The 12,403-nt window shown below is 36.3% G+C and overlaps 7 protein-coding genes across 7 annotated transcripts; 4 read left to right on the plus strand and 3 right to left on the minus strand.

The window, feature by feature from the left end:
* Positions 1-284: 284 nt before the first annotated feature.
* Positions 285-1,730, plus strand: FDP41_012746 (uncharacterized protein; the record flags this gene model as incomplete). Its single annotated transcript, XM_044703299.1, has 1 exon — positions 285-1,730. The coding sequence occupies one exon, from the start codon at positions 285-287 to the stop codon at positions 1,728-1,730; it is 1,446 nt and encodes a 481-aa protein (XP_044565671.1).
* Positions 1,731-1,990: 260 nt separating this feature from the next.
* FDP41_012747 (uncharacterized protein) lies at positions 1,991-2,722 on the plus strand (the record flags this gene model as incomplete). Its single annotated transcript, XM_044703300.1, has 1 exon — positions 1,991-2,722. The coding sequence occupies one exon, from the start codon at positions 1,991-1,993 to the stop codon at positions 2,720-2,722; it is 732 nt and encodes a 243-aa protein (XP_044565672.1).
* Positions 2,723-2,890: 168 nt separating this feature from the next.
* FDP41_012748 (uncharacterized protein) lies at positions 2,891-4,114 on the minus strand (the record flags this gene model as incomplete). The annotated part of the gene is made up of 1 exon (XM_044703301.1): positions 2,891-4,114. The coding sequence occupies one exon, from the start codon at positions 4,112-4,114 to the stop codon at positions 2,891-2,893; it is 1,224 nt and encodes a 407-aa protein (XP_044565673.1).
* Positions 4,115-4,250: 136 nt separating this feature from the next.
* FDP41_012749 (uncharacterized protein) lies at positions 4,251-5,390 on the minus strand (the record flags this gene model as incomplete). The annotated part of the gene is made up of 1 exon (XM_044703302.1): positions 4,251-5,390. The coding sequence occupies one exon, from the start codon at positions 5,388-5,390 to the stop codon at positions 4,251-4,253; it is 1,140 nt and encodes a 379-aa protein (XP_044565674.1).
* Positions 5,391-5,449: 59 nt separating this feature from the next.
* On the minus strand, positions 5,450-7,395 carry FDP41_012750 (uncharacterized protein; the record flags this gene model as incomplete). Its single annotated transcript, XM_044703304.1, has 4 exons — positions 5,450-6,680; positions 6,739-6,821; positions 6,942-7,177; positions 7,323-7,395. The coding sequence occupies 4 exons, from the start codon at positions 7,393-7,395 to the stop codon at positions 5,450-5,452; spliced, it is 1,623 nt and encodes a 540-aa protein (XP_044565675.1).
* A 306-nt stretch (positions 7,396-7,701) lies between these two features.
* On the plus strand, positions 7,702-8,682 carry FDP41_012751 (uncharacterized protein; the record flags this gene model as incomplete). Its single annotated transcript, XM_044703305.1, has 1 exon — positions 7,702-8,682. The coding sequence occupies one exon, from the start codon at positions 7,702-7,704 to the stop codon at positions 8,680-8,682; it is 981 nt and encodes a 326-aa protein (XP_044565676.1).
* A 175-nt stretch (positions 8,683-8,857) lies between these two features.
* FDP41_012752 (uncharacterized protein) lies at positions 8,858-12,398 on the plus strand (the record flags this gene model as incomplete). The annotated part of the gene is made up of 5 exons (XM_044703306.1): positions 8,858-9,517; positions 9,598-9,951; positions 10,002-11,498; positions 11,549-11,639; positions 11,755-12,398. The coding sequence occupies 5 exons, from the start codon at positions 8,858-8,860 to the stop codon at positions 12,396-12,398; spliced, it is 3,246 nt and encodes a 1,081-aa protein (XP_044565677.1).
* Positions 12,399-12,403: the final 5 nt, after the last annotated feature.

Consider the following 12,403-nt stretch of genomic DNA (forward strand, 5'->3'; position numbering starts at 1 on the left):
AACCATTTTTGCATTCACGTTGGAAAATTGTCGTTGGATGATGGATGTGATCGAAGAAGAGATTCGAGAGGTTCAAGTTGTCAAGGGCCATTTACAGCAGTTGGTACTTGTTTTGACCGGCGGTCATTGTAAACACAATGACAGGGTGATGCTCCTTCATGATCGTTGTCTTTTTTTCGAATATCTTTTTATTGAGAAGGCATGAACATGAGAAAAACTTTCAGTTCGAGAGGTCACAAGAACGATTCTTCAACAAGTTGTTCAAAAAAATATATCCCCACACAATGCTGTCAACATCCACCTCACATCCCACGCTCATGAAAGAGCATTCCAAGTATGTCATTATCCATCTTGATATTGACTGTTTTTATGCCCAATGTGAAGAAGTTGAAAATCCAAGTTATCGGGACGTTCCTCTCGGAATTCAACAAAATCAAACAATATCGACTGTGAATTACTGTGCTCGTCTTCGATATGGTGTTCCGAAAATGACTCGTGTGAGTAAGGCAAAGGAAATTTGTCCCCAACTAGTGATTATTCCAGCACGAATGGAAATTTATAGGGAAATGAGTCGAAAGATTTTTGAAGAATGCATCGCCGAGAAGATTTATCATCAATTTCATGGCGAATGTGTTCTTGAAATTTGTGGAGTCGATGAAGCCTATGTAGATGTGAGTGATGAGGTGAAATGGAGATTACAACATGTTGGTGACGAACAACAACTATCTTCATCATCAAAGGAATCATTGAACGATGAAAGAGAGGACCATGAAAAATCAATGAAACATTCAAATCGAATCGATCCCAACCAATGCATGGGAACAAAAATTGCACTCTCGCCCAAGAGTCAAGATGTCTCTCTCAATATTGGATCACAAATCGCTCAGGAGATTCGAGAAGAGGTGTTTCAGAGACTGGGATTTACGTTGAGTGCAGGAATTTCACATTCGAAATTTCTTTCCAAACAAGCTTCGAAAAAGAAGAAACCAAATGGACAAGCCACTATTTATTCAGAATCGTTCAATGATGAAATCAATCCTTTAGATATTTCTATAATTCCGAATATTGGATATCAAACAAGAGAAAAACTTGTTCAACAGTTTCACATTCTCTCAATTCAAGAATTTCGTGGACTTTCTTATCTCAACATTCGAAAATGTTTTAATTCAGACAAACTTGCCTCTCAATCGCTCAACATTGCAAATGGAAAATATGATGAGGATTATGATCGAGTGGTTTCGAGAGGACCAGTAAAGTCAATTGGTTCTGAACTGACGTTTCTTCCCATTCACAATTCCTATGAAGAGGTGGATCAAAAATTGAGAATTATAACACAGGACTTGGCACCAAGAATTCAAAGAGACATGCAACGAAACAACAAGAGATTTGCCACGACACTCACATTGAAATACTGTCATGGAGGATATTTTGACAAATTTCACTCCAAGAGCTGTAGAATTGACAGCAAGTGTTACTATTCTTCAGCCAATAATGTCACAGCATCTTCTCATCAAACTGAAAATACCATTCATTCAAGAGCCATGTTGTTATTTAAGGAAACTGTACCATTACCGTTCAAACTGCAAAGAATTGCAGTGAATGTTTCAGATTTTCAGCAAAATCACCAGACCAGTACTGGTGTAACTTCCTCTCAGAAAAGATCACTGCCAAGCAGCAATAGTGGACAACAATCCATTACTGCATTTCTCACAAAGAAGGTGAAACAGTAAATCCCTCAATCTATTTGGATCCCAGCTATACCTTCAATCATTCCAACGATTGAAATCCTTCGTAGTTTGATGGTTATTCTTGGAATTGTCCTTTTCGTGCACTGAGTTATCAAAAGTGAGCTCCGTTCTTCATTGTTTTTTTCGGGACAAGCACACTCTTCATGAGGAACAACATCGCCGTTGTAAAAAATATTTTTTGGTTGACTAGAATGTTTTGAATTTTTGTTGAAAAAAAATACGCCACAACTCACACGATCACCATGAAGTTGAAAATCTCAGACCCATCCACTGGTTGCACCAAGATGGTTGTTATCGAAGAAGATGCTGAAATCAAATTGAGATCCTTCTTTGACAGAAAGATGTCCGAGGAAGTTGAAGGAGACAACCTTGGTCCAGAATATAAGGGATATGTTTTCAGAATTGTCGGTGGTCAAGACAAGTCTGGTTTCGCCATGAAGCAAGGTGTTTTGGCTAATACCAGAGTCAGACTCTTGTTGGACAGAGGTTCCCTTGGTTTCCAAAAGTGGAGAGGAAGAGACGGTGAAAGAAGAAGAAAGTCGGTCAGAGGTTGCATTGTTGGCCCAGATCTTTCAGTCTTGTGTTTGACTGTTGTCAAGAAGGGTGAAGCTGAATTGCCAGGTATCACTGATACTGTTAGACCAAGAACTCACGGACCAAAGAGAGCATCCAAGATTAGAAAGCTCTTCAACTTGACCAAGTCTGATGATGTCCGTAAATACGTTATTAAACGTGAAAGAAAGGTCGCCAAGAACAAGAAGGTCCTCAAGGGTGTCAAGATCCAAAGATTGGTCACACCAGAGAGAATTAGAAGAAAGGCCAAGGAAATTAAGAGAAGCATTAAGAGAGTTGCTGCTTCCAAGGCTGAGAAGAAGGCTTATGCTAAGCTTTTGGCCAAGAGAAAGTCTGAAACACAAAAGAAGACTGAAACTGCTCAACAAAAGAAGGCTGAAGCTGCTCAACAAAAGAAATAGATCAACTAAATTTTCTCCCCATAACTCTTCCATAAAACAAAAATTTAAATATTCATTTGAGTGGTGCGTGAGTGTTTTCGGAAAGCTGATTCATAAATTTTCATTGGCTGCATGTCTTTTGGTCGAATTGTGAGTAAAGAAAAAGGCCATTTTGTTCGAAGCAATACTTTAATCATCTTCATCGTCGTCATCATCTTCGTAATGTTGTTGAAGCAAATTCGAAAAGGTCTCTTCATCAATGACAGGAGGAGTGTAATGTTGTGGTTGTGGTGGTTGTGTGGTTGTTGTTGTTGAAAAATTGGTGTTCCTAGTATGAACTGCCTTTGCATTAGAGACGGTCGTGGTTGGAACTCGTGGACTCGAGTGAGATGCAGAGTGGTTGTTGTTGTTGTTGCTTCCTGATGAGGTAAAGGAAGAAACGTTAGAAGTACCACTCAACGCATGCACTAAGGTTTGTTGAGGTAATGATGATGTTGTTGTTGTTTCCTTAGTATTTGTTTTTTCACTTGTTCCACTCTTTTCATCCTCAAGTGAAATGTTCTCGAAACGATCTGAATTTACAAGAATTGATTGATCTGAATTTTGTTTGAATGGATTCAGGGTCAATAATTCATTCTTTGGAATGTCATTAAAATTCAATAAATCGTCAAGATCATTCTGATGTTGTTGTCGATTCTCTTTGGATAAAGTCTTTTGAGATGACAGGGTTGACATGGATGGTTGTTGTTGATTCCCTTCACCACTCTTACTCTCAAATATATTTCTATAACTGGAATCTTTAAATTTCGAATACAATTGTTGTTCCTCTTTGTGCAAAACGGAGGTCGCTCCTTCCAACGATCGATTCAAATACGACTCCAAATCTTCATCATCCTCTCCACACTGATGATGGTTTTGATTCGAATACATGGATGATGCATTCAAAGAAGAATTTTCTTCATCATCTTCTTCATCTCCCAATAATAGTGAAGAAGTTTCCTCTCGTGTTGGAGGTTTATCGGAGGATGCTTTTGATGATCCATTATTATTCGATGATGAAAAAACTCCTCCAAATAACATGTAAAAAGGAGCAAATAATTGATAGAGACATCCCGAATAGATTGTTCCGTCCATTCCTCCTCCGCTGCCACTTGTCAATTCAGATTCGTATTGTTTTATTTTGTGTTTGGAAATGGTTTCATTCACTGCTTGATGGTAGGATGTTGATGATTGTGTGGATGGAAGAAGGTGATTCTTGTTGTTTTCAATGTTTGTGGAGAGAATTTGAATTTCCTCTTCTTTTTCTTCTTTATTGAAATGGTCCATATGATTGTGACGATGAGAGGGTGATGGAGATTGGGTAGTTATGATGATTCGGTGGTTGGTATCATCATGGACGACATTGTTGGGCATTTTCTTTTATTAATGTGTACTTATGTGTCTGATTATAATGGGTAATGATGACAGTTGAATGTTCAAACGCACACACTCTCGACAAGCATTCAAGTATTATTATTAAATTATAATATTAATAATAATAATAACATATTTATTTATATATTCGAATACAGGCTGCATAGTAGGAACATAGATATAATTCTCCTGTTTTATCATCAAGGCATAAACCATCTGGATTGTCCGAAGTTTCATCCATTCTTGTATCCAATGATTTGATGCATTGTCCTTGTAAATTAAACACTTGAATTCTACATTCGGTGTCTGTACAATAAATGTGTTGTGTGACATTGTCAAAAACTAGACCTTGACATGAATCATGTATTTCATCATCTCCTTTTTTATCAAACTTCTTAATGAGCTTTAAGGTGTAATTGGGTGATGATTGAGTGGCACCCTGATGGAATGTATGTTCCAATTTCATCATGTATATTGAGCTTGGAGATGTATATTCACTAATAATGACCATTCGATTTTCACTGCAAACATCTATTGCATAGGGACATTCAATCATGAGATCTTGAAATTTCTGTATGGTAACTCCTGTTTTGGAATTGATCAAGAAAATGTCATTACTTGTAAAGTCTGACACAAATAATAATTGATGATCACCAATGGTTGATGCATGTAGATCTCTCATCATGGCCATTCCACGAGCATCTCTAGCATCTCCATTCTTCCAAATAAAATCATTTCTCGAAAAAGACAATTCAGAATTGAAAATTGTTTGAAGCATCTTGTACAAATCAAACTTGAATACTGTCCCCAAGTTGGAATTGGCATCAAAAATTAAAGCATCATTCCAACCATTGTATTTCTCTTCAATACACAAGTACATGGGATGATCCACATTCACAGATCCAATAAATGTTTTATCAGTATATCGAAAAAAGTAAAGCTTCATATTGGAATAGTCAGAAACAATAATGACTTGATGAGTGTGGGAAATTTTTACATCACTCGGTGCACGGAAGGAGTGTTCTGAATGGTCCACATGATCTGAATCATCATCTTCATCAGAAATATTGGTCGTTGGATCATGGATGGATGAAGGTCCAAATATTTTCGGAATGATATGAACTTGATTAAAGTTCATTGAAAATCCATGCCGCTTTCGAGTTCTCATCTTGTCTTTAAATTTTGAAAATAAGGTGTTGTTGTTGTAAAGATCATCATCATCATCACTAGGAGGAATATCGTTCTTAAAATCTACCAAAGTGATCGAATTGAACATTTTTTTGTCAAGTTCTATTTTGGACATGAACTTGATATTTAATTGCACATTATTTGAGATTAGTGTTGAGGAAGACTACTGAGATTTGACACCATGTTAACTCCTGTACTAGTAGCAATGTTGTCGTTACGTTCCTCAATGTCGAATAAATCGTGGAATAATTGACAAGTATCATGGAAATGGAATACGTTTCCTCCTAATCTGAACAAATCAACAAGATATCCTCCTTCAGGTAATTTGAATACTTGTAAACCCACGCTAACATCTTTTTCTACGTGATGGTTATATTTACATTTCAAATTGTACTCGGAAATAATCTTCCATTTGAGATTCATCTTTTTCAAGACTTTATACACGCATTTCATTGTGTCTTGAGCATTCTTTCTGTTAGTCTTAATACCGAGATGGTACTTTTTGTGAACATCTGTTGTGTCAATTCTCAAATCGTCAATAACATTAACAGGAGTGTTCTTGTCTGCAGAGCTAATAGTGGACTCTTCTTCTTGAAGCGTTCCTCTTGGATCCAAAACCATTTCAATACTAATTTGTCCTGTTGGAGGTGAGCTACTGAGTGCAGGCCATGGATTAATTACTGCTTGAATATTATTCACATTACAAGTCTCTTTTTTCAATTGCATTTCGTTAATTTTCATATATTGATCCTTGATGGCAGATTTCATCTTGTGGTCAAGAATTAAATAATAAGCTACTGTTACACGATTCATTTTGCCATCCGAAATATCGTTAATGGCTTCTTGCATCTCTTCGTCAGTAATTGTTTTCTTGTCAGAAATTTTGAGTAGTGCCTCACGAACGACTGCCTCGTCAATGTTTATATTTTCACTAGCATGACCAAAATTGGATGGAGGAATTTTCAAATAGTCTGGGAGATCTTTAACAAACCAAGGATGCTTTCTAATGTCAGAAATTGTAGCGCGTTGAACTGGATCAACCACCAAAATCTTTTGAATTAAATCTTTTGCCTCAGCAGAAACGTGAGATGGAATAGTATACGAGCATTCCTTAATCTTCTTAAATAATGTGGGAATATTGTCCTCATCAAACGGTAATTTTCCACACAAAAGTGCGTACAAAATAACACCACAACTCCACACATCAACTTCAGGTCCTGCATATAATTTTCCGGTAATCACTTCAGGAGCTGCATAATTAGGAGAACCGCAAGATGTTTTGAGAAAAGCGCCATCATGCATAATATTCGACAATCCAAAATCTGCAATTTTGACTTGATAATCATTATCCAAAAGAAGATTTTCAGGCTTCAAATCTCTATGATTGGACAATAAAATATTATGAATGAATTAGCATTCCAGTGTGATATACTTACCTATGGACGACCATATAACGATGACAATATTCTACACCTGATATGATTTGTTGAAAGAATTTTCTGGCCTCTGATTCAGATAGCTATCGTAAAGATGACAAGTAGATCATTGAGTGTTAATTCCAAAAGAAATAGAAGGACAATTTGATAAATTTGTTCGAAACGCCATAAGTTACAGCATAAATCACACAAAAAGTACGTACTCTTCCTCTCTTCACAATATAATCAAACAATTCTCCTCCTCCGACATATTCCATCACAAGAAAGATTTCCGTGCTTGTTTCAATAACTTCATATAACCGAATGATGTGAGGATGTCTGAACAATTTGAGAATTTTGATTTCTCTCCTAATCTTTTTGTCCATCTTGGAGTTTTGAATTTTCTGTCTGTTGAGAATTTTGACAGCAACTTTATGACCCGTACTCTCATGTTCGGCCACTATTAAATTTTGTCATCATCACGAGTATATTTATATTAGTATATTTAAAGAGTATCAAAATACAAAACAAGAATAAATTTGCAACAACACAAAAATATTTCGTTATAGTCCCACAAGAATTATTATTGGTCGGTGTAAACTTACATTTGACTTTACCGAAAGAACCCTCGCCGAGAGTTTTTCCTAGCCTATAATTACCAATTCTAATAACGGACATTTGTAATGCTGATGGAGCCAAATATCTCTTGGTGATGGCTAATTGCTATTTTTTTGTGAAAACGCACCACCAATGGTATTGATGTATTGCCATTCAAAGGCAATGTGTGTTGGGATAAACGCTCATTCATTCATGCATGGGTGAATTTGAACATTTACATATCGTTATTATGTTGGAAGGATGATACTTATGTTGTTGCATTTCTGTTCAGCTTCCTTCTCACTGTGATGATGATGATGTGATTGAACCGAGCTCGGTCTCATTCATTGACTCAAACAAAAATTATCCTCTTCCATGATGATGATGATGATAGCGAAAGACAAGACCGACCCTAATAGCTCCATACAAACAGAATGGAAATCATCATCCAATGATGATGACCTTCTCCATCGTACGATACATACCCAATTCCCTTCCCTTTCTACCATAGTGATGATTCATGGATGGCTACAGAATGGAAAGATCTTTAAAGAGAAGAGTGCAGCATTCCGAAAGCAATTTCCCAATCATCCTCAATTTGCCTTCTCCTTTCCCGATGCTCCCTTTGTTCAATCGAGAGGGGAGGTGTCCCAAATGATTTCATCACCAGCCAGAGTGATTAACAGCAGCGATGAAGACAACAAGAATAACAATGCAGAAGAACCCATTCCCGATGAGGCTCTGCAGAGAACGTGGGTGTTTTCGAGAGCGAATCGAACCGTTTACGCTCGATGGAGAGAGGCCATTCTCTATTTATTGAATTTCATGAGAAAAGAAAGGAAGGAGGGGAAAAGAATTGATGGCCTGTTAGGATTTTCTCAAGGTGGAGCAATTCTTACTGTATTAGCAGCTCTTATCTCAATGGAATATCATCATTTGCTCAATCGAGAGAGTTTACCCAACTCACTCTTTGAACCTCAACCTCACGATGAGGACGAAACAAATTTTGATGACATTATTGAGGCCATTAGAGAATTGTTTTTTCGAGTCAACCCTGAAAATGGAAAGAAAGAATGCACTCTTAAGTTTGTGATCCTTGTTGGAACGTTTAAACCCAATTCGATACAAATTAATCAAGTTGTGGAAACATTATTTAGTAGAAATTTGAAAATTGGAGGCTTTTTCAAAGCATTGCATATTTATGGTCTTAATGATGACATTATTAAACCAGAACGATCACAAGAATTGGCTGAAGATTGGTATTGTAAAGAAGGAACAGTGATACTGACACATCCAAAAAAACACATTTTACCCACAGGAAGTGAAGTTAAAGAAGAATTGAGAAGATTTGTCAAATCTTCTCTTTAAATGGTCACACAATGAAAGTTCATTATTTCTTAAACAACGAAAGACAAAGAACAGTACCACTCTCGAGAGTAACTTCAAGGATCTCATTTCCATTTCTTTGCATTCCTTGCTGTTTCTCTGAAATGAGATTTTTATTTATTTATTTTAAAAAAATATGAACAACAATTAAATCACAATGATTTCTTCTTCCGATTCAACATTTACAACGATTGATTCAAAGAATAACAATGCAGATCCGACCGATAACACCAAGTCGATATCCACGACAACGACATCTGCCACAAACAACATCAAGAAAATTCAATTAGTGAGTGGTGAAGAGAGAAATGAAATTCAAAAACAAATGGACTCTCTCTATGAAGATATTGAAGTTGTAAGCAACAGTCCGAACAGTACCACCAGTACAGGCAGTAGTAGCAACAACAACAACAACATTCATAATAATTACCTACTTGCGTCTTCTGGTGAATTGGATTCTGTCATTACAAATCGCGAAAAGAACAATATAAGAAGAACACACTCTCCGATCGGATACGATAACTATTTTGAAGGTCACCACACTTCATCATCATTTTCCTCTCCTCCAACCATCGGATCCTACAGTTTCAACAATGGTTACAACAGGGTTCCGAGTGATTCTAATCTTGGATTGAGTGCTAGTGGTGAAAAAAGTGATCCTCTCCATTCTTTCGTAAATGGTGATAACCTTTTAAAAACAAGATACAATTCTGAACCAAATTTAAAACTGGAAAAGGAGGCACTGGATCATTTGAGATTTATTCAATCTATAAATTTTAGTCAGAATTTTGCTTCTATTGTGAATGATCCTCTTGAGGTATGTGTCAATTCTCTATTTTGATGGTTGACACTGATGGTAAAATTATTTTAAAATCAAAATTAACTATTTTCCCACAGGAGAGCTCGTGGATTGACGCAATTGGAGATTACTATTGGTACGGAGAAAAAGAGAAAGTTATTCCCTCAGCAAAATTGCCCTATATCGATTTAAACGATAAGGAAATTTCTTCCTATTTGAACAAAATAGAAGACTTGTACAAAAATTTTGAAAAAAACAAAGCCAAACCAATAATTCCAGCACAATATTATGAGTCTGAACTCGAGAGTGCAAATGCTATGGATATTGCCATAAACCGAGAGCTTATTCCACCAATTTTCTTTGAAGAAGGTTTTAATCTTGGGGATATTGCAACATTTCAACAAATTTTTTCTGAAGAAGCAATGTCAGCTTCCTTACTTTTCCAAGAAAAGGTTTGTATCAGTGGTATTTGAAATTTTTAGCCAAAGTAACAATTTTACAGCTGTCACATTATTTAGATAGAACTGAGGTACTCCTGATACAGCAAGTGACGTTTAGGTCCGCCAAAATTTTCGATGCTTTTGTGCAATACAATCAGCTAGATGATGATGTCAATGAAGCTCTTCCACTTATCAAAAGCCTACGTAGCAAAATTAAGGAAATAGATGATATTGCAGCCAAGAGCCCTTTAGAGGTTACGGCACTAGTCAGAAAGAAAAACAACATGAAAAAGACTCTTGAATTTTTGAAAGTTATTTATGCTATTCAACAGAGTCATATCATGATCGATGAATTAATTGGAAATAATGATTTTTTAGAAGCTCTTGAAATTATTAACGGAACTAGAGAGCTTGTGAGAACAGAATTTGCCAACGTAAAATGTCTAAGAAATATTCCAGAAAGAATGAACGAAAAGGTTATTGAGATACAGTCAAAAGCTCAAAACTTATTCATATCCAAATTGATAGAAAATTATTTATTTATTTTTGAACCTCCCTCCGGTTACAATGACACAGAATATTTGTCAATACTTGAAAGTGATTTAAGGCCAATATTGAAAACAATGCTAGTCATTTGTGATACGCAGTTTATAGTTCAGCGATACCGTGATAAGTTAATGCCATTCGTGAACGAAAGAATAACATCAACTATTGATAAGACTTTGGACGGCATGAAAATTACTTTTTCGAACTCACCTGTGTCCACTTCCGTCGACCAAAATGCTTCTAGATATCTCAACTCTAAAACAATTCAGGTTCTAAAGTCAATACCTATGGATCAGTTCATCACAGTCCTTTCGACAATTATTGACAAGGCCATTTTATTGTTAAAGCGAAGCATGGAGATTGTGACAATTCTACATACGTTATTTGAGAATGTTGAGGCAATCCAAAAGGTGAAAGCGTCAAACATGTTGAAAGAATTCGACAAAATCAATACTTCCTTGAACGAACAAATCCATTCAAGACTTTCAATTATTGTGTCACTGAGAGGTGACATTGTCAAGTCTAGCACCAAATCTGAATTGCTGAAATTCATGGAAATGAGTTTTAACTTTATTGAAACTGCAGAAAAAACAGTTGGGAAAAAGGTTAACCTTTTGAGAGGATCTCTTCAAGCTGTTGGTCAAACATTTTTGGATGAGTTCAGTAAGCAGCATGTAGACACACTAAAATCAATTTTAGAAAAGGAGACATGGGCATGGGTTGAGAATATTCAGCCCAAATACCAAGAGATTATAAATACTATTCAAGACAAATCGAAAGAAAATGGAGCTTCCACAAACAATTCAAAAAGTCACACCTCCAACAACGACAACAGCACAACGGAGGCAAACGCCATGAAATATATTACTGTGAAAGGAGAGCTCTTTCCTGTGTGCTCGAGCTTCTTGCATTTAGTGAAAATGACCAAGAATTTTCTTGAATTACTCTCTGTGGAACATCAAAAGTTTGTCAGCAGCTATGATTTGAGTGCAAGGATTTGCAATTTATATGCCGTAAGTGTCATGTGTGTTTGTTTCATATTTAACAATATCTTTCGTTGTAGGTGTTTAATGTGGATGTGAAAAATCTCATTTTGAAAGCTGGAGCGATTAATCCTAAAAGTGGTTTAAAGACAATCACTGCTAAGCATTTAGGTTTGTATATTATGATTTATTTTATGTCATTCTCGTAATGACTTGGTATTTACTGTTATATTGTTGATGTGTTGTTCATTAATCTCATGTGTCTTGATTGGTTTTTGTAAAACAGCTCTTACATCTGAAGTTATGGGAGCGGTGACTCTTCTATTACTTGAGGTTAAGAAGTATATCGAAATTACAGAGCCATCTCTAAAGGGTAAATTAATGAAATTCGAAGATATCTCAACAGATTTAAAGGAACACAGACTTGCCTTATACCAAAAAGTTGTTGATATTATGAAGGATGTTCTCGAGAATCATGCCAAAGATTTCGTAAAGTTTGATTGGGACAATGGACAACGAAAGGACTCTCCTTTGAATGCCATCATTAAGGCCATGCTCTCCATTCACAAAGTCCTCACTTCCTATTTACATACACATCCCAATGACTTGCGAAAGGTTTTCTCACGAATCGCCACCATGTACATTAACAGAATGAAGATTGGCATCCAATCTCTTCAAAACAAAGTTTCTAGAAAGGCCATCAAGAACATTAGAGAAGACGTCACAACAGTTACCAAACAGTTACAGAAATGGTCTGATGTTATTTATGATGATATTAATTTGAATGAAATTGAGAATTGTTTCAATGAGTGCTTTATGCCTGTGACTGCAGTGCCGAACAACTCAACACTGCAAACACAGCCAACAACCACGACAGCCGTACCAAATGCAACCACTAATACCGATAGTGCAACGTCAAGTAATAAATAAGTTAA

This window comes from Naegleria fowleri, assembly GCF_008403515.1.
Source record: "Naegleria fowleri strain ATCC 30894 chromosome Unknown tig16, whole genome shotgun sequence".
NCBI lineage: Eukaryota > Heterolobosea > Eutetramitea > Acrasida > Naegleriidae > Naegleria > Naegleria fowleri.